The 18,322-nt window shown below is 50.9% G+C and overlaps 1 protein-coding gene across 4 annotated transcripts in view; it reads left to right on the top strand.

Moving 5' to 3' along the window:
• The window catches only part of GALNT6 (polypeptide N-acetylgalactosaminyltransferase 6), a 34,501-nt gene that overhangs the window by 537 nt on the left and 15,642 nt on the right, over positions 1 to 18,322 (top strand). For 2 of the 4 annotated variants that reach the window (XM_008512245.2, XM_070621351.1), the window contains exons 2-4: positions 7,244 to 7,363; positions 10,392 to 10,984; positions 12,820 to 12,992. In XM_008512245.2, the coding sequence (XP_008510467.2) occupies positions 10,494 to 10,984; positions 12,820 to 12,992 (664 nt within the window). In that variant the 5' untranslated portion in view covers positions 7,244 to 7,363; positions 10,392 to 10,493. Of the gene's footprint in view, positions 1 to 789; positions 1,066 to 6,719; positions 6,898 to 7,243; positions 7,364 to 10,391; positions 10,985 to 12,819; positions 12,993 to 18,322 lie in introns of those variants that run through there. The other 2 variants (XM_070621350.1, XM_070621352.1) reach the window with 2 other exon arrangements.

The following is an 18,322-nucleotide window of genomic DNA, read 5'->3' as shown; positions in this document are numbered from 1 at the left end:
CCCCGCATGCTTTCTGTGCCCCGTCTCCCCGGTTGGGCCACCCCCTGTGCTCCACTAAGAAAATCTTTCAGAAGCTTCCTCCTGCCAGGGCCACGTTGCTCCTGAGCAGGTGGGGCAAGCGAAGAGAAGCTTCCTGGTGGGGGTCGGGTCTCGGATGTCCTCCCTCTGGAGGCTTGGGCCCTTTGGGGAGTGGGAGCGGTGTGGTATTGTGGGGAGGGAGTCTGACGGGTGTTCATGACTCTGACTGTCACCAACTTCCCGCTTTCCCGGTCACTTGTTCCGAGCCCCAGGCGAAGCGAAAGGAGAAACAGTTTGCTACTCGCCCCCAGAGCCAGTCATCGCAGACTCTGTGTGTGCAGTGGGGCACCAGGGAGGGTTCAGTCTGCCAGCAAAGCTTGGGCCAGACCCCCTCTGTTAGCTGCTGGCCCGTTGCAACGGTCCCAGGAAGGACTTTCACATCCTGCTCTCAGCCCAGCTCCAGACCCACAAATGCAGTTTACAGACTCCGCGTGAGGTTAACAACTTGACTCACCAAAGAACCTGGGGCTGGTGCTCATCTTTCCAGAGATGTGTGTGCACTACCCAGGGCCTAGTCTCTCCCGTGGGTGAGCCCTGTCCCTCCCCATCCCAGGAAGGGTCAGAAGGGTGAGACAGGCATATTCGTGTGATGAATAGTACACACTAAGGTGAGGGGTCTGAAATACTTTGGATCCAGTTATCCAGCGGAAGCCAGTATCACCACAGGTACTTCCCCCAGCTCCTGTTCCTCACCAGTGTCATTCCCTTTAGGTCCCCAGAGGTGACAAGAGAAAACTACTTTCAGGGGCACCAGGGCACAAAGCAGGACAGGGCTGTCAAAGGGAAGAGGTAGTCTGGAGCTGGCGGAACCGAGAAGGAAACTGGACTGCCCAAGGTGGCCTCATCCTTGGTAATCACTGCCCACGGTCGGCAGGGCAGCTGACTCCTGTCTACAGCCACGTGGAAGAACTCGAGGGAGGCGCTGCATGTCCGAGGCCCTCTGAGATCAGAAACAGTGGAGCCCAAGTTCACCTGGGAGAGACCTGGGTAGGAGACACGACCATGGGCTCAGTCTGTGTAGCCAGTGCCTAGAACAGAAGTCAGGAGCAGGAGGGCAGCTAACCCTGGGGCCAGAGGCCTCTCAGTGCAGGGCGGTAGTGGATATAAGGGAGGCAGGCAGCTGACTCAGCTCTGTCACTAATTTAGCTGTCTAACCTTGGCCAAATCACATAAACACTCCCTGGGTGGGGAGCAAATGAGAAGGTGTATTTGAAAGGGCTTTGGCAAAGCTCCAAGCACCAGCCAAAGCCAAGGCAGTGTGGTGTCAGGGTTAAGATCGCGGGCTTTGGAGAGATGTGGGCCTGAGTGCAAATCCTGCCTCTGCTACTTCCTAGCTGTGTGACCTTGGTCAGGTTACTTAACCTCCCTGGGCTTTGGTTTCCTTCTGTGTAAAATGGAGAAGATCACTGTGGGTTGACTTGATATGGTAAATAATAATATTAAAAACGGTGGTGGTATTGTCTTAAACCTTCTCTGGCTTCCACAAACATGTTGCGACATCTCCAGCCCTGGAAGTGAAGCTGAGGACCAGAGTGGGTGTCTAGGCACTAGAGGGACCCCAGTGAATGGTTGTGCCAGAGACTTGGGTAAACTTAGCTCTTCATGCAGCCCTCTGCCCCTCTCTGGAAAATCCCAAAATGCCAGTTCTCACTTGATGGGAATGAGAGTGAGGGTTTGAATAAACGAGAGGTCAAGTGCGGGGCAGTGCCTGTCTCTGTGTCCAGCTCAATGCTGTGATTGTGCTGCGTGAAAGGCTTGCTCAGTGTGCAAGGGTGGGTTCGGTCTGGGGAGAAAAAGGACTGTTAGAAGACTCTTTTGTGGCACCGGAGAGCCCTGTGGGGTCAGGTTATTCTGTACCCTCTGCGACCTGGTCCTGAGCCCTAGTTAGAGATTTGAAGGAAGGAAGAAAGCCAGTCCTCACCCTCAGCTATACCTGTGGCAGAGGACAAAGGACAGCAGAGCAGCATAACCAAATCCCTCAGGACAGAGGGATGCTACAGGGATTGGCAGGCCAGGTGGACTGGTCGGAAAAGCATTCTGGGGGCAGAAGATTGGGGGCCAGGATTTAAAGACCAGGAAGGAAAGAGAAGGCAGGATCTAGATGGCCTAGTATCCAGGCCTGTTGGTTCTGCCTCCCCTATGAAATCGAGTGGCGCAGTCCCACAGGGGGACACATGGGTGGGGAAACTGAGGACAGTAGGATGCTCCTTAGCCTGAGGCTTCTTAGAGGGGGGAGTTTCAAGGAAGAGTTTGGAAAGAGAAAAGAAATATAGCTTGTTTAGCAAGAAGATAAGGGAAAGAAAGGCTTTGAGGAGGAAAAGCTAGCCAGTGAGGGTGAGTGGCAGACAGGAAGCAGACTGCCCAGGCCGCGTGGCAAAGAAGGAATATGAATACGGCTGTTCCGACTGAGAAAGGAAGAGAGAGGCCTGAGGCAGAGGAGGCCGGGGTGGCTTCGGCAGGTCCTCCAGATGCTGGGCGATAAGGGCACCAGCTCAGCTGGCGGTTTGGAGAGCAGAGAGGAAGAGGAGGATCCAGGAGGCAGGGGATGAATCAGCAGGATTTGGGAGTGGGCGTGGAGTGAACCTGACATTGAGGAGGGTTTAAAAGCTCGGTGCCTGGGAGTGGGGCAGGGGTTGTTTCAGGGGTTTCGATGCTACCGGCGGCAGTGGGGGAGTTGAGAAGACTGGCCACTTAGAGGGCAGGGCACAGACCCGAGTTCAGAGCGTGGCATGTTGAGTCTCTGGTGGCCCTAGGGAGAAGTCCTACAGCCAGGAGCAGACTGTGGGGTGAGGACAAAAGGAAAAACTTCAGGTCTGTCTGCTCCCATCACCACCCTGAGGTCTGGAGACCAGCCCAGGGCTTCTGGAACACCCCTCCTGTTAACTCCCCCTCCACACCCAACCCCAACTGACACATGATACCACTCAGTTCAAGTTCCTTTTTTTGCCTTCTGTCAAACCCAGCCTGATTCCCATTGGGGTGCCTAGGTGATTAAGACACCCCACCTCCCGCCCACCTTCGTTCCTCCTCCATCCCTGGCTTGCTAGGAGCCAGCAGTGTCCAGGCTCAATGTGAGAACAATTGCACAGCCCTGCCCCACCTGGCAAGGGCCCGGAGGTCCTCCAGCGAAAAACCCGTGAGCTGGTGAACTTCCTGTCTGGTCACGTGTTACTTTGATTTTCAGTGACTTTTACAAACTTGGAATAAATCAACAAATATCTGCTGAGCATCCATCGGATGCCAAGGTATGCAGCGTGAGTGAAATTGCGCTCCGTTTTTCAATTGAAAATCCCGTGTTTGGGTTAAATGTTCAATGTTGAAGCTTAAAATGTTACACAAACATAAGATGAACCTAGATTTCCTGGGGAAAAAGCTTGATAGACTAGCTACAGAAATAACTTTCAGTGCATCTTTCTGGGAAAATAAGCCACAGTCCTGCAGCTTTAGTCCTGGGGAGAGGCTGAAGTGTCTTGAAGGTGTAATTATGGGGAAACCTCCCAGCCTTCTGTAATCAAAAGGATCAGAAGTGGGAGGAGGGGTTTGGAGGAGATGATTTGCAAGAGAACAGAGGAAGTGAAATGGGGGCTGTGTTTGATGGCAAGAAGGTTCTTTCGAAGTAAGGGAGAATCATTTGGGCAAAACAGACCTCACCAGTAGCTTAAAATTGATCTGTCCCCTCCCCAGCGTGATGTCTCACTCCACACACCTGCACCCTCTGTGACAGTGGTGACAGTCGTCACTTTTCCAAGAAACCTGTAATTGGGCTGTCGTGTGAGTAACTTGAGCAAACATCCTTGTGGTGGGGTTGAGACTGGTACTTCCTGGCTGCCACGTCTCCGGAGGTGAGCAGGTTGGTTGATAAACAGAAAGAAACTTTGTTACAAAGAGGCCACCTGGCCAGCAAGGGCGTGTTCTGGGTGGCTGACCCTGGCTCTCACAAAAGCTGAAACTTTGCCTGGGACTTCCAATTTCGGCCTTTTTAAAGCGTTTGTCGTCCTGGGCAGGATTTGGCGGAGATAAGTGCCAGATAGGGGAGGAAGGTGTCTATAAGAGAGTGGGGCGGTGGCGGGGGATCCCCCTGACCCCGGGCTCAGGAGTGCCAAACCTGGTCCGCAAACTCCCCCAGGTGATATCCAAGGGGGACGCAAGAACAGTGGGAGTTGGGAGACTGGTGATGTCTGCTTCTGGAAGCCAAGAGCTGGAGAAGTCACCTGACCACTTTGGCCTCACCTGTGAAAGGAGGGTGTCGGACCCACAGACGTACCAGGTCAAAGTGGCGCCAAGGAACGAGAATGCTTACTGTCGTATGTGCATTCGAAACATCATGTATGAAGCCAGCACTTACCGTTGTGGCTTTGAATAGGTCACTTTAACCCCTCTGGGTTCATCTCATTTATTTACAAAAGTTTATGGAATGTCTACTACGTACAAAACTCATGCTAGACTTTGCAAGTGATAAAAAGGTGGAAGCATTGGTTTTCAAATTTCTGTGACTGGACCAAAGTAAGACTGCGTGTGTGCGTGTGTGGGTGTGGGTGTGGGTGTGGGTGTGTGTGAGGAAGAATGGCCCTGAGCTACATCTGTTGCCAGTCTTTTTGCTTGAGAAAGGTTGTCGCTTAGCTAACATCTGTGCCTGTCCTCCTGTATTTTATATGTTGCATGCTGCCACAGCTAGGTCCACACCCAGGATCTGGGCTTGCAAACCCCGGGCTGCCAAAGCAGAGGGCACAAACTTAACCACTACATCCCTGGGCAGGCCTAAGAAAGACATTTTACAAAACTTAACCTACTCACCGTGTGACAGGGTATCCCAAAAGTCTTAGGGCAGTTTTACACTTTCCTCACTCAGAGGTATGAATTCTACAAACTAACAAAAAAGCGTGATTTGAAAACGTATTTTTTTTTTAATTTTCACCTTTCTTTGAGGAAGATTAGCCCTGAGCTAACATCCGTGCCCATCTTCCTCTACTTTATATGTGGGACGCCTACCACAGCAGGGCTTGATAAGCGGGGCTGTGTCCGCACCTGGCATCTGAACTGGTGAACCCAGGTTGCCAAAGCAGAACGTGGGAACTTAACCACTGCGCCACTGGGCCGGCCCTGAAAATGGATTCGTTTAATTTGCTTTCTTTCTTTTGTTTTATGAATTTTGAATAACAAATTTTTCATTTTAATTTTGTATCAGGAAATGTTTATCAGCTTAAATGGATGAGAAACATTAAAATAAAAATATATTATTCAAAATTCATAAAACTAAACAAAGTAAAAGAAATTTGAATAAAACTTTCAAATGATGTTCTTTGTAAGTCTGTGGCATTTATAGTTCTGAAGTTATTAAAGCTTAAAACCGCACTACACTTTTTTTAAAGATTTTATTTTTCCTTTTTCTCCCCAAAACCCCCTGGTACATAGTTGTATTTTTTTATTGTGGGTCCTTCTAGTTGTGGCATGTGGGACGCCACCTCAGCATGGCTTGATGAGCGGTACCTTGTCCACGCCCAGGATCCGAACTGGTGAAACCCTGGGCCACTGAAGCGGAGCACGGGAACTTAACCACTGGGCCACGGGGCCGGCCCCCACACTAGACTTTTGGTACATCCTACACATGTATGTATAATAACTGAAATGAAATTTTAACAAAACAATACTTACCCGTATTACACATGAGCACTTTGGTATATTCTTTTTTGTCCTATTCTGATCTTTTAAAGAATTTTTTCCAGGGGCCAGCCCAGTGGCACAGTGGTTAAGTGCACACGTTCTGCTTCGGCTGGCTCGGAGTTCACTAGTTCAGATCCTAGGTGCGGACATGGCACCGCTTGGCAAGCCATGCTGTGGTAGGCATCCCACATATAAGGTAGAGGAAGATGGGCACCGTCGTGAGCTCAGGGCCAGTCTTCCTCAGCGAAAAGAGGAAGATTGGCAGCAGATGTTGACTCAGGGCTAATCGTCCTCAAAAAAAAAAAAATTTTCCATGCTAATTTGCAACGCTTTAAATTTATTTCACAATCCTATGCATCAGTGGTTTGGTGGACACTGGGCTGGGTGAAACCTCAGTTCCCTTATACCAGTGAGAGAAGGTAAGTTTGTGTTCTGGCTGGTGGGGCCAGGGAAGCAGGTCCCATTTGCTCAACCTAGGAAAGCTTCCTGGAAGAAGAGGATTTCTGGTGTCTTCTCAGTACTGAAACCAAGATGATCTGATGTGTTATGATCCCAAGGGTGGCTGGAGGGAAAAGAGTTGGGGATGAATGCTCAGCAGCAGCAGGAGGGGAATGAGTGGTGGAGAGCTGTGGGCATACTTGCCAGTGGACCTGGAGGCCAGGCCGTGGAGCCCGAAGGTGAGGGAGTCACACAAGCCCACTGGGGTGGGGAGGAGCCTGTGAAGCCCTGCACTAGACAAAGTCCTACATGCCTACACTTCCTGCACCAAGCGTGGTTGGGGGTGACATCCCGACCTTGCTCACCACACTTCTGGGAATCGGCTCCTACACAGGGAGCAGGATCCTTAACCCTGAAGTCTTCTGGCTTCTGCCAGGTTGTGTGTCTCTCCTCAGGAACTCTTTCCTCTTGCCCGCATGCTGAGCACACAAACTAGAGAGCGAATCCCGTACGGCCAGGGCTAATCACAGGTGTCTCGTTTCAGGATGTGGTTAGTACCTTGAGAAAGTGCAGGCTCCAGCGAGAAAGCGTTGGACTGCGAGAGCAGAAGCCTGGGAAGGGCTTGGCGTGACCCTCGGTCTCCCTCTCCAGCAGAAACCTGATGTTCTAGTGGTTAAGATTCCCTGCTCTCGCCGCCACCGCCGAGGCGTTCGTTTCCCGGTCAGGGCACCACACCCATCTATCGGTTGTCATACTGTGGTGGCTGTGTGTTGCTGTGACGCTGAAAGCTACACCACCAGTATTTCAAATACCAGCAGGGTCCCCTTGGGGGAACAGGTTTCAGCGGAGCTTCCAGACTAAAACAGACTAGGAAGAAGGACCTGGCCACCCACCTCCAAAAAATTTGCCATGAAAACCCTATGAATAGCAGTGGGGCATTATCTGATATAGCGCTGGAAGATGAGAGGATGTTGCAAGAAGAGCAAGCAGGGTCCTGCTCTGCTGTGCACAGGGGCAGTAGGAGTTGGAACTGACTTAACGGCACTAACAACAACTCTTTCTCCAGGGCCAATAAAAGGAGCAAAGGCGAACCCCACTGCAAAGGACCACGAGGCAATGCCAGGAGAAAGTTGGCGTGACCTTGGTGATTCTGAGTGAGACAATCAGGGAGGCCTTCCTGGAGGAGGTGAGTCTTGAGCGCTTGGCAGCAGCCGGTAACTAAGCTGTTCCCACGCCTTTGTTTCTGACTGTGCTCCCTCTTTCTTGCTGGAGTGGACAGGCAGACAGAAAGTATTGGGGAAGGTGCAGCCTGCAGGATGGTGCAACACTGTCACGGCAAACACTTCCCCATTCTGCGGGCCCTCTGTCTGTGCTTAGCTGGGGCAGTTCCAGAACTGATGAGGGGTCTAGATCAAGCAGAAGCCCTTGTGCTGGCCCAGCAGACCTCAACCCCCAGGGCAGGAAAGAGCCTCTCCGTCGAATGCCCGTTTCCTCCTGGGCAGCTTCTGCAAGCCCGGGCAGCTCTGCCTTCCTCAGCTTGGCCCGTGGTGTCTGTGCCACTGCTCCATTTCAATTTTATTAATTTTTGCATAGGTAATGTAATCAGGGTTCAAAGTAGAAAAGGGAATTCAGAGAAGTATCTCTTCTTGTTCCTGTCCCCTCCCTGGACAGGTGCTCCCTGGACCCACTGCTACCCGTTCTTCTTCTCCAACTAGATTTTAAACTCCCACGGGGAACAGCATTGTCTCATACCTCTCTGTGTCCCTCTGTGTCCCAGCTGGGGTGAACTGTCCACCCAAGGGAGTTCTCCTGGCACCACACCCTCCCTCCTCATCAGCGCTGCTGCTCTCTTGGGTTGGACCCCAAGCCCTGTTAACTGGCCGTCCGGCTGCCTGGCAGATCCCTCTCCTGGACGCCCTCCACCAGCTGTCATGTTGCTTTTCCTGTAACGCTGGGCCCCCCACAAATCCGTTATTGCTTCAGGTCAGGTCAAGGGCAAACTCCTCGGCGTGATGACTTGGTTTCAGCCACCTTTCCAGGCCCATCTTCTGCTACTCCCATCAGGCTTCATGCTCCCACCATACTGAACGACTTGCAGTTCTCTGACTGGCCCTGCTGTCTCCTGCCTCTAGGCCTTTGTATATGTTGTTCCCTCTGCCTGGAGTGTGCTCACCTCGCCTGGCCAGCTCCTACTTGTGGGTTAGTGCTCAGCCCAAGCTTCTGCTGGGGGACCTCTTCTCAAACGTTACCCTCCCCTACTTGCATCGTCTCTCCCTCAGCACCCGAAGGTGACTCCCTCATGCTATCTTCTCACCAGGTGATCTCCATTTAAAATCTGGCTCCCCCGACTGACTGTATGCTCCTTGCAGGCTGGGCTTGCTCATCTCTGTGTCTCCTCATCTGGCAGAGGACCTGGCATACAGCACATATTCAATCAATACTGGCCAATTGAACATCTCCCATGTCCCAGACAGCACCTAACACAGAATAGACGCTCAACGAGATTTCATTTTATTTAATTTTTCATGCTGCTGCTGAATTTGTTATCAAAGGAAACCACCTGTCTCCCCCCAACCAGAGTGAACCCTGCTGCCCCTTGAGACCATGACGGCCACATAGTCTCCAGATCTAAGTGACCCCCGACACCGGGCCTCCCCATATGCAGCAGCTCGCTTGTTGAAATAACAGCAGTAAATAGTTCAACTGGAGTTACTTTTAAGCAAGACCTATCATGGGATAATGAGTGTGGCTTTGGCCAAGGACCAGGTGCTTGAGGATAATTGCTGGGAAGTTGAGCAAGGATTTATTCATCATAATAACAGAAATAATTGATACCATTTATTGAGGGCTTGGTATGTGCCAGGCACTCTGCCGAGTGTTTGACATACGTTATCTCTGATTTAATCCTCACCACAGCCCTGGGAGTTAGGTATTAGTTACCCCCACTTTATAGATGAGGAAATTGAGGCTTAGAGAAATTAAGAAATTTGTCCAAGGGTGACGCAGCTGCTAATGATAAAAACTAACACTTTTTGAAAACTTACTGTGTGCGGAGACTGCTAAGCTTTTTCCGTGAATTATTTCATTGAACTCAATCCTTCTGTGAACCCTAGGAGGCAGGTGCTGTTACTACTAGAAGGGGCAGAACCAGGATTTGTGCCCAGGTCTATTGCCACCGGTTTCTAGCACTTAACCCGGTAAGCCTTGTGCTTCTGGAGCACAAGAGGAAGTTTTGCAAACATTCATCCTCTGAGCCGTGGGACCACGTGCCTCGGGGTGGAAGCTGCTGACACACAAGCCCAGTCCTGCCTGCAAGGTGTTGTCATAGAATCTTGGATTAAAAAAAAACTTTTTATTAAATATGAATAGATGAAGAAGAAAACTGATAAAATATGTGAGGGGGTATAAAGAATAATAATACCAGCCGCCATCCACTTTAAGAAAAAAACTCTTTCCTTTGAGGTCCCCCTGTGTGTCTATTCCCATACCTTTTCCCCCAGAAACTCTGGTTTCAGCATTCCTTTATTTTTCTTTATAGCTTTACCGCATAGTCATTTTTGTAGTTGCAGAAATGTGTTGTTTAGTTTTACATTGTTAAATTTTCTGTAAATGGAATCATAATGTACATATCTTTCTGCAACTTGCTTTTTTTGCTCAACGTCGCCTCTGTTGTTGCCCCTCGAAGCAGTTTATTCTTTGTCGCTGCTGTATATCCCCCATGGGGTGGCTGTTTCACGCTGTTTGTTCACTCTACTGCTGATGGACATTTGGATTCTGCCTTGTTTTTGCCATTTTAGTCAGTGTGGCTAGAGACATGCTGGTACCTGCCCCCTGGCTCACGTGTGCTGGAGTTTATCTGGGATATCAAACCAGGAGTGGAACTGTGGGGTCATGGAGTCCGTACGTTTCAAATTGTACTTGATAATGCTAAATTGTTTCCCGAAGTGGTTATGTCATTTAAGTCTCTTCATGTCGAGTTTCGGTGTTCCAGTTATTCTAGATCCGTGAATGTTGGCGTCTTAGGGCAGGAAGGAAACGCTGCGCCCATCTCCTCGCTTTATGGACGGAGGAAACTTAGGTGCAGGGAAGTCAAGTGACGGGGTTAAGGCGATGTCACCATTCAGCTAGAGTCAGGACTTGAACCTCAAGCCCCCTCACTCCTCTCCCCACCCCTGGCTTGGCTCATTTCTCTCTCTCATCCCCTCCCTTTTCAGGCTCAGGCTCCAAGGGGTGGCCGCCACAACGCATCGAGCTCTTTGCATGGTCCAGTCCAGCACTCGGAGCTGACCTAGCCGTGTCCCCGGTGGTGCCCGAGGATGAGGCTCCTCCGCAGACGTCACATGCCCCTGCGCCTGGCCGTGGTGGGCAGCGCCTTTGTGTTCTTCCTCTTCATCCTGCAGAGGGATGTAAGCAGCAGGGAACAGGCCATGGAGAAGCCATGGCTGAAGTCCTTGGTGAGCCAGAAGGATCACGTCCTGGACCTCATGATGGGGGCCGTGAACAACCTTCGGGATTCGATGCCCAAGCTCCAGATCAGGGCTCCAGAGCCCCAGGGGACACTAGTCTCCACAAACCAGTCCTGCCTCCCCGGGTTCTATACTCCAGCTGAGCTGAAGCCCTTCTGGGAACGGCCACCACAGGACCCCAGTAGCCCTGGGGCGGACGGGAAAGCATTTCAGAAGGACAAGTGGACCCCGCAGGAGACCCAGGAAAAGGAAGAGGGCTACAAGAAGCACTGTTTCAACGCCTTTGCCAGTGACCGGATCTCCCTGCAGAGGGCCCTGGGGCCGGACACTCGGCCACCTGAGTAAGTGGCCCGGAGTCCTCGGGTAAGGCCGGGGCTCTGCCAGAGTTGTGGCTGGTGTGGCCATGGCCGCAGGCCAAGTGCCAGGTAGAGAGCTGAGGGGATTCTAGAACGTGGGCAAGGATTTCCTCTAAGCCTTCGCTTCTTTGCTTGACCAACTGCCCTTATCCCAAGGGGTGGGGTTCAGGAGTATTGTGGCCAGGCCAGAGGCCCAGGGAGACCTGTGGGAGCGAAACACAGTTATAAAGAGTGACAGGACAAAAGGAGGAACTCAGGGCACAGGGGCACCTGGGAGGGACTGATTCCAGCCACAGTTTCGGTGGCCTTGCTGAGGCCTGCCCCAGAGACCATGGCACCCTGCTGCTGGACTGTTGGGGGAGGGCCCTTTCCTGACGGCAGCCCTGGTGGTCAGGACCATCCCCCCACCGCCTGGTTTCCATCAGTGAAGGCCCACAGAGCCATGACTTCTTTCCGAGCTTTATTTGAAGCTGTGTCTACTTTCAGCCCTGGGCGGGGAACCAGCACTTGGATCCTTGAGCTGTGGCCACTTCACACCAGTGCAGCCGAGGTTGCGTTCACACTGTCCCCGAGTTAAAGATTTTGTGTCTTCCTCATTTAGACTTTGTCTTTCCAACTCAATGGTTATACCCTTTTTGGCCTTTTCTTACATGGCAGCCCGCATCCCCAAATTCATGATTCTCTAGGACTGCGAACCTGGGGTTCCCCAGATTTGGACCAAGTATTATAGTCCTGGAATGTGGGGCCACTTGGAGTCGTCAGGAGCTCGTCAGCGGGGAACAACGGTGTTGGCCATGAGGACGGCCAGTGGAGGAAGTTCAGGAGTCTCCTCTGGAGGGTCCAGGAGATATCTCTGACCAGCAGAGGAGGTTAAGAAAGGAGGTTAGGGGGCCAGCCCGGTGGTGTAGTGTTTAAGTCCGTGCGCTCCGCTTCGGCAGCCCAGGGTTTGCTGTTTCGGATCGTGGGCACAGACCTATGCACTCCTTATCAAGCCACACTGTGGCCTCCACATAAAATAGAGGAAAACTGGCACAGATGTTAGCTCAGTGACAATCTTCCTCAAGCAAAAAGAGGAAGATTGGCAACAGATGTTAGCTCAGGGCCAATCTTCCTCACAAAAAAAAAAAAAAAGAAAAGAAAAGAAGAAAAGAAAGGGGGTTAGGCCGCATGCTCTCTTGAGGTCCAGTATTTGCACATTCCCACCCCCCCACCCGAGAGAGTGTCAAGAGGGTGGCAGTGTGGCCAGGTGCACAGAGTGGTTGGAGTGGATGAGGATAGAGAAAAGGTCACAGAAGATTGTTTGTGATGGCAGTGTCAGATAGCAGGGAATTAATGAGGAAATGGGTTAGAGAGGGACTGTAAATTGTGCAGAGAGGAGCGCTTGTCTCTTGCTGAGTGTGGAAATTGTAGTCACTTTTCTCACATGTCAAATTTGCCCTTTATCACTCACCCCTTGGGGACCTCTGGATCCAATTACACTTTATGCAGTACACATATTACCAAGGAGGAAAGAGTCAGCCCCGGGAACTCCTACAGCAAATGAGAGAAGCGAGGGGGCAGCAGTGGGGAGCCCTCAGCAGTGCGGCAGGGGCACCGAGCCAGCTCTGGGGGAGGCAAGCTTTGGACTGGGTTGGCTAGGACCTGTGCAGAGGCTCAGAGTGGGTGGCAAATACAGTGTAAGCCGGTCCCAGGGAGCAGCTATTCTCAGCTACAACAGAGAATATAGGCTGGATGGTCAAGGGAATCTGTGAACAGAGCCCTCCCCACCCCCGGAACTCCCAGGGACCTGGAGAGCTATATCTACACTTTCATCCTTCCAGATGTGTCGACCAGAAGTTCCGGCGCTGCCCCCCACTGCCCACCACCAGCGTCATCATCGTGTTCCACAATGAGGCCTGGTCCACGCTGCTGCGGACGGTGTACAGCGTCCTACACACCACCCCTGCCATCCTGCTGAGGGAGATCATTCTGGTGGATGATGCCAGCACTGATGGTGAGGTTGGCGGGGGCCCTGAGGAGGGGGCTGGTGTCACCCTGGTACTCTGGGAAGGAGGACAGATTGTCTCGAGGGAGTAGGCACCTTCATTGCCTGTTTCCTGGCATCAAGCTCATCATAGAGGCCAGGAGCAGGGAGCAGACAGGTAGGGGACAGGAGGCAGGCAGACCACGTTCCTAGAGCCTGGACCTCATTCCCACTTCACCCAAAGAGCTCCAGAAGCTTTGCAGTTCTGGCTTCTGAGACTCCCTTAGAGCTGCCAGGCCCAACCCCGAGTCAGAAATGCTGGGAGTGGTCTGGGCAGAGGGTAGGAACAGGTCTTCCCTCTGTGTCCCACCTGCTAGACCACACTTCTGCTCTTGCAGATTCCATCCGCCTCAGAAGCCGTTTGTGCTATCGCTGTTAATAGTCCAATGAAGTTACTCACCAAACATCTACCTTCAAAGCAATTCCGCAAACATCTACTGAGTACTCTGTGCCTGGCACTGACTCAGGCAGGAGAGATTCCATGACAAATGACAAATGAGACAGATCTTGCGCTGAAAAGGCTGACAACCCTCACAGGTCAGATAGCGGCTTACAACACTGACTGCACCCCTAACGGACATGAAAGGGTGTGGCCTTGAGAGTCCAACACCCAGGAATTCAAATTCCAGCTCAGACTCTTCCTAGCTCTGTGAACTTGAGTAAGACACTTGGCCTCTCTGACCCTCAGTTTCCTCTTCTAAAAATGAAGACAATTGACTCCCTTACCTGGTGGACGAAGGATCAGAGACAGGTGATAAACGCAATAATTCACGTGCTACAGAGTACTTAGCATCGAGTAAGAGCTCCATAAGCATTCGTTTCATTCTATTCTCTGTATGGGAAAAACGTGGTACCGGAGTATGTAGTCAGGAGAGGGTATTTCTGCGGGGCATGGCGGGGTAGTCCACAGTGGAGGTCAGATTGGAGCTGGGCCTTGAAGCATGAGTGTTTGGGGAGAGAAGAGGCGTTGACGGGCATTCTTGGAAGAGAGAGTGGCATAAGCAGAATCCTAGAGATAGAGGGGTGTTTGTGAAAAATAGAGAAGTTGATGTGGCCGAAGCTTCAGTTTGTTGTAGGAAATAACACTTAAAAAAAATGTTAAATTGAAATCCATTCCATGCTAAAAGTAGTTATTTAGGAGAAAAAAATGAGGAGTTGTTGAAGGTACTTAAGCTGGAGAGTGACCTTGTCTCAAAAGGATGGCAATTTCGTGGAAGGGTAATTGTCAGGAACAGAGGCAAAGGACCCCAAGTTCTTACAAGCTCTTGAGAGGAGGATGGCGGGGCCAGAACTAGAAAAGGGACGGTGGGACTGATGCGTCATTAGCCTGGGCGTCTCCAGGGGCTGAGCCCTCCTCCCGGGGGGCGCGTGATGTCTGGGCTCTCCGGTGCCCACGCTCTCATATCGAGGGCTGCTTCCTCTCCTAAGCTTCCCCTGCTGCCCCCTGGGGGAGGGGTGATGCGACAGTGAGGACTAGGGCCGGGGAGGGTGGCGGAAGGAGGAGCCAAGTATGAGCACTGTCAGTCCATTTCCGCAGGGAGCACACATTTCCCAAGGGAGGATGGTCAGACACCTAGCAGCACTTCCAAAGCAAAGGCAAACAAGTGTCAGGATGCAGTGAAAGGGTCTGGCAGACCAGGAGCGCAGAGATTAGGCTTCCGGGAGGGAGGGGCAGAGAATCTGGCGGAGATGGGAGGGGCTGGGAGTGGCCTCTAGGAAATCTTAGCAGTGAAGGAGTGGCTGTGTGGAAGGGGAGGGAGTGCATGGCTGCCCTTCCTTTCGTGCTGGGCTCCTTGGTAACCCTTCTCCCCCCAGACCTGTGCTACCCAACCCTCAGAAGCTTCTTCCCTTGACTCACATATGGTGGAAGTTCTAAACGGTTTCAATTTGTCACCCAGGATTTTGTGAGTCCGTAAGGTACAAGTGCCCAGTTGGGCTACTCCTCTGAGCAGGCTAGACAAGTGACAAGTGCCAGGCTGGCACAGGCAGCATCTAAAGGGCACGGCAGCCTGTACCTAGTAGGTGATCCTTGCAGGAGCTCCCGTAGCCCCTCCAAAGGACACGTGTTCGCTTCTTTCTGGTTGTCACGCCCTTGTTGCCCTGAACTCTCTCTTAGGGCCAATCCCAGCATCTTGGAATCAGGGCCTGAAAAACCTAAACTGGTCATTCTTATTTTTCCAGTCCTGGCCTCCTTTGAGAATCTGTTAACAGCTATGCTGCTCTCCCTAGAATTGTGTCGAATTGCCACACCAGGGTGCACACACCCACATTTTTGCGTGCAATTCCAGGGAATTTGTGGACCCTAGGATAAACAACCCCACCTTGAGGGCTTGCGGACTCTTGAGGTACTTTCAGCAATGTCCGCTTCAGTGGGGAAAAGGGAGAAACTCACATCTATGGTCAGAAATCCCTGCAGTCCACAGCGGGATAAAATTTCCCACACGTTTGACGCTTTGATCAGATTAACTGGCTCTCATTACACACACACAAACGAGGGCTGTGTCTCCACTGAAATGCAATGACCGTGCTCTCTGTCCTCCTATCCAGGCGCCTGGCAACGCTCTATGACCACAAGTATAGGGGCGTTTGATACTGGGGTCAGGGCAAGAGGCCAAGTGCCAGGCTGGGGAACTTTTTCTTTCCCACCTCAGAGTCAACCTCAGACACAGATTTCAGTCCTGCCCGGTCAGGTCAGCAGCCAGGTCCACTTCTGGTCTGGCACGTTCCACAAGCTTCTGAAAACTGGCCCCCCAGGCCCATCGGTCTCCTGTGCCCCAAACAAGTCATCCCCTTGTTGAAAGCCCTGCGCTGCCTCTGCGGGAGGCTGAGGAGAGAATCTAGGCCTCACTCCCAAGGGAATCTGCTAGATGGATGGGAGGAAATCAAGCACATACCAGGACCCCAAGAGTCAAGAAGTGAACAGGACCCTCAATGAGCAAGGTGCTCACGGAGAGAGGAGGATGGGGCAGGTGGGGTTGGCCAGGGAGCAGGTTCTGTAGGAGGAAGGTAGAGGAACCAGCGGGCGAAGGAAAGGAGAGAAGGGGCAGCCCTGACGTCAGAGAACTCGGGAGGAGATATTTGGGGAGCACTCTGGGTTAGCCCATGATTTCTCCCACTGCCATCTCCCCTTGGAAGTCAGAGCTGGTCAGACCTGAAGTGAGTGGCAGTTCCTCTCGTGGCCTCCAGAAATCCTAAGAGGTACCAGTAACGCAAGTCAGGAATTGTCCGAAGGGTCCGATTTTAGTTGAATTACAACTTCCAGAGTCTATTCTAACCAGTAAGCTTGCTTCATCACCTCCATCTCTCACCTCTGTACTTGTTTTATAAGATAGGAAAAGGTCTCTATAGTAACTCTATGTCCTGGATTTTCTGAGAAAGTTTCCATTTCAATATTTTCTTCCCCATTAAAAAATTCTGTTCTCTTTGGGGCTGGCCCGGTGGTGCAGCGGTTAAGTTCACACGTTCCGCTTCGGCGGCCCGGGGTTTGCTGGTTCGGATCCCGGGTGCAGACATGGCAGCGCTTGGCAAGCCATGCTGTGGTAGGCGTCCCACATATAAAGTAGAGGAAGATGGGTACAGATGTTAGCTCAGGGCTAATCTTCCCCAAAACAAAAAAAGAAATCTAGTCTCACATGTCAATTTCACCTGCCTGTCTACTCCTGACACCTGGAAATGGAAAGTGGCCAACGGGGGGTCTTGATTTGGGTTTGAAAACATGACCCAGTGTCCAAATGTTCTGTCTGGACAGGTGGATTCTAGAATACTCTCAAAGGTGTTATACTTGTTTATTTCTGCTTTTATCCTTCCAAAGGGATTAACCAAGAGAAATGGCCCCATTGCAGTTAGAGCTGAGGTTGGATAGTGTATGGATGGACATAAAAGTAGAATAAAAGCAAAGAAAACAGGAAAAATTAGATAGGAAGTCCTCCTGACAAGAAAGTATTTTTGCTTTTCTTTTCTAGATTTTTCAAAAGCCAAAGAAGAGGGAGACAGTACACAAAAGAAGAGTAACCAAAGGCAGGAGTTCACTAATTTGCTTAATAAGTATTTGTTAGTTACCTAGTAGGTGCCAGGCCCTGGGAGTACAGCAGTGAACCAGTTGGACAAAGTCTCTTCTTCTTGGAGCTTATTTTTTTAATGGGAAAGATAGAAAATACTATATAATTTCAGATAATAATAAGTACTATGAAGAAATAAGAGGGGAAGAAAGAATGCAGGTGATGGGCTGGCGAGTCATTAGCAGCTCCTTTAGTCAGGGTAGCCAGGAAAAGCTTCTCTGAGTGTTCCCCACAATGGGAACAGCCAGTGCAAAGGCCCTGAGGCTTAGCATATTAATGGAGCAGAAATAAGGCCAGCATGGCTAAAGAGAAGTGAGCTGAGAAGCAGAAACAACACTGGTACAGAGTGAGTGTAGAAAGGTGAGCAGAGCTGAATCATAAGACCTTTGTAATCAAAGGTCAGTGTTTGTTTTTTTTGTGTGCGTGTGTAGTAAAATATACCTAACAAAATTTACCATCATAACCATTTTAAGTGTGCCATTCAGTGGCATTAAATGTGTTCACATTGTTGTGAAACCGTCACCACCACCTTCCATCTACAGAACTCTTTCATCTTCCCAGACTGAAACTCTGTACCCATTAAACACTAATTCCCTATTCCTTCCTCCCCCAGCCTCTGGCAACCACCATTCTATGTTCTGTCTCTATGAATTTGACTACTCTAGGTACCTACAGAAGCGAATCATGCAGTATTTGTCCTTTTGTGACTGGCTTCTTTCACTTAGCATAATGACTTCCAGGTTCATCCATGATGTAGCCTGTGTCAGGATGTCCTTCCGTTTTAAGGCTGAAAATTTCATTGTATAGACCACATTTGTTTATCCATCCATCCACCCGTGGACATTTGGGTTGTTTCCAAATTTTTGGCTATTGTGAATGATGCTGCTGTCAACATGGGTGTACAAATATTTGTTCGAGTTTCTGCTTTCAGTTCTTTTGGGTACATACCCAGAAGTGGAATTGCTGGCTCATGTGGTAATTCTCTGTTTAATTTTGGGGGAACCACCATACTGTTTGGATTTGTTTTAAAGTGCAATTTCAAACCGCTGTTGTGACACGATCTGATTTATGGTTTTAAGAGCTAACTCTGCTGCTCACTGTGGCTGCTCTGTCGAGAATAGATTGGGAAGAGTGGTGTAGAGTAGAGGCCAGGAGTCCAGCTGAGGCATTGTTGCTGGGGTGACAATGGGGACGAGAGGGAACTGGCAGTACTTGCTGATGGACTGAGTGTGGAGGGTGAGG

The sequence above is a fragment of the Equus przewalskii genome, chromosome 5, assembly GCF_037783145.1.
Source record: "Equus przewalskii isolate Varuska chromosome 5, EquPr2, whole genome shotgun sequence".
In the NCBI taxonomy this organism is placed as follows: domain Eukaryota; kingdom Metazoa; phylum Chordata; class Mammalia; order Perissodactyla; family Equidae; genus Equus; species Equus przewalskii.
This window is presented reverse-complemented; position numbering and strand designations above follow the sequence as displayed.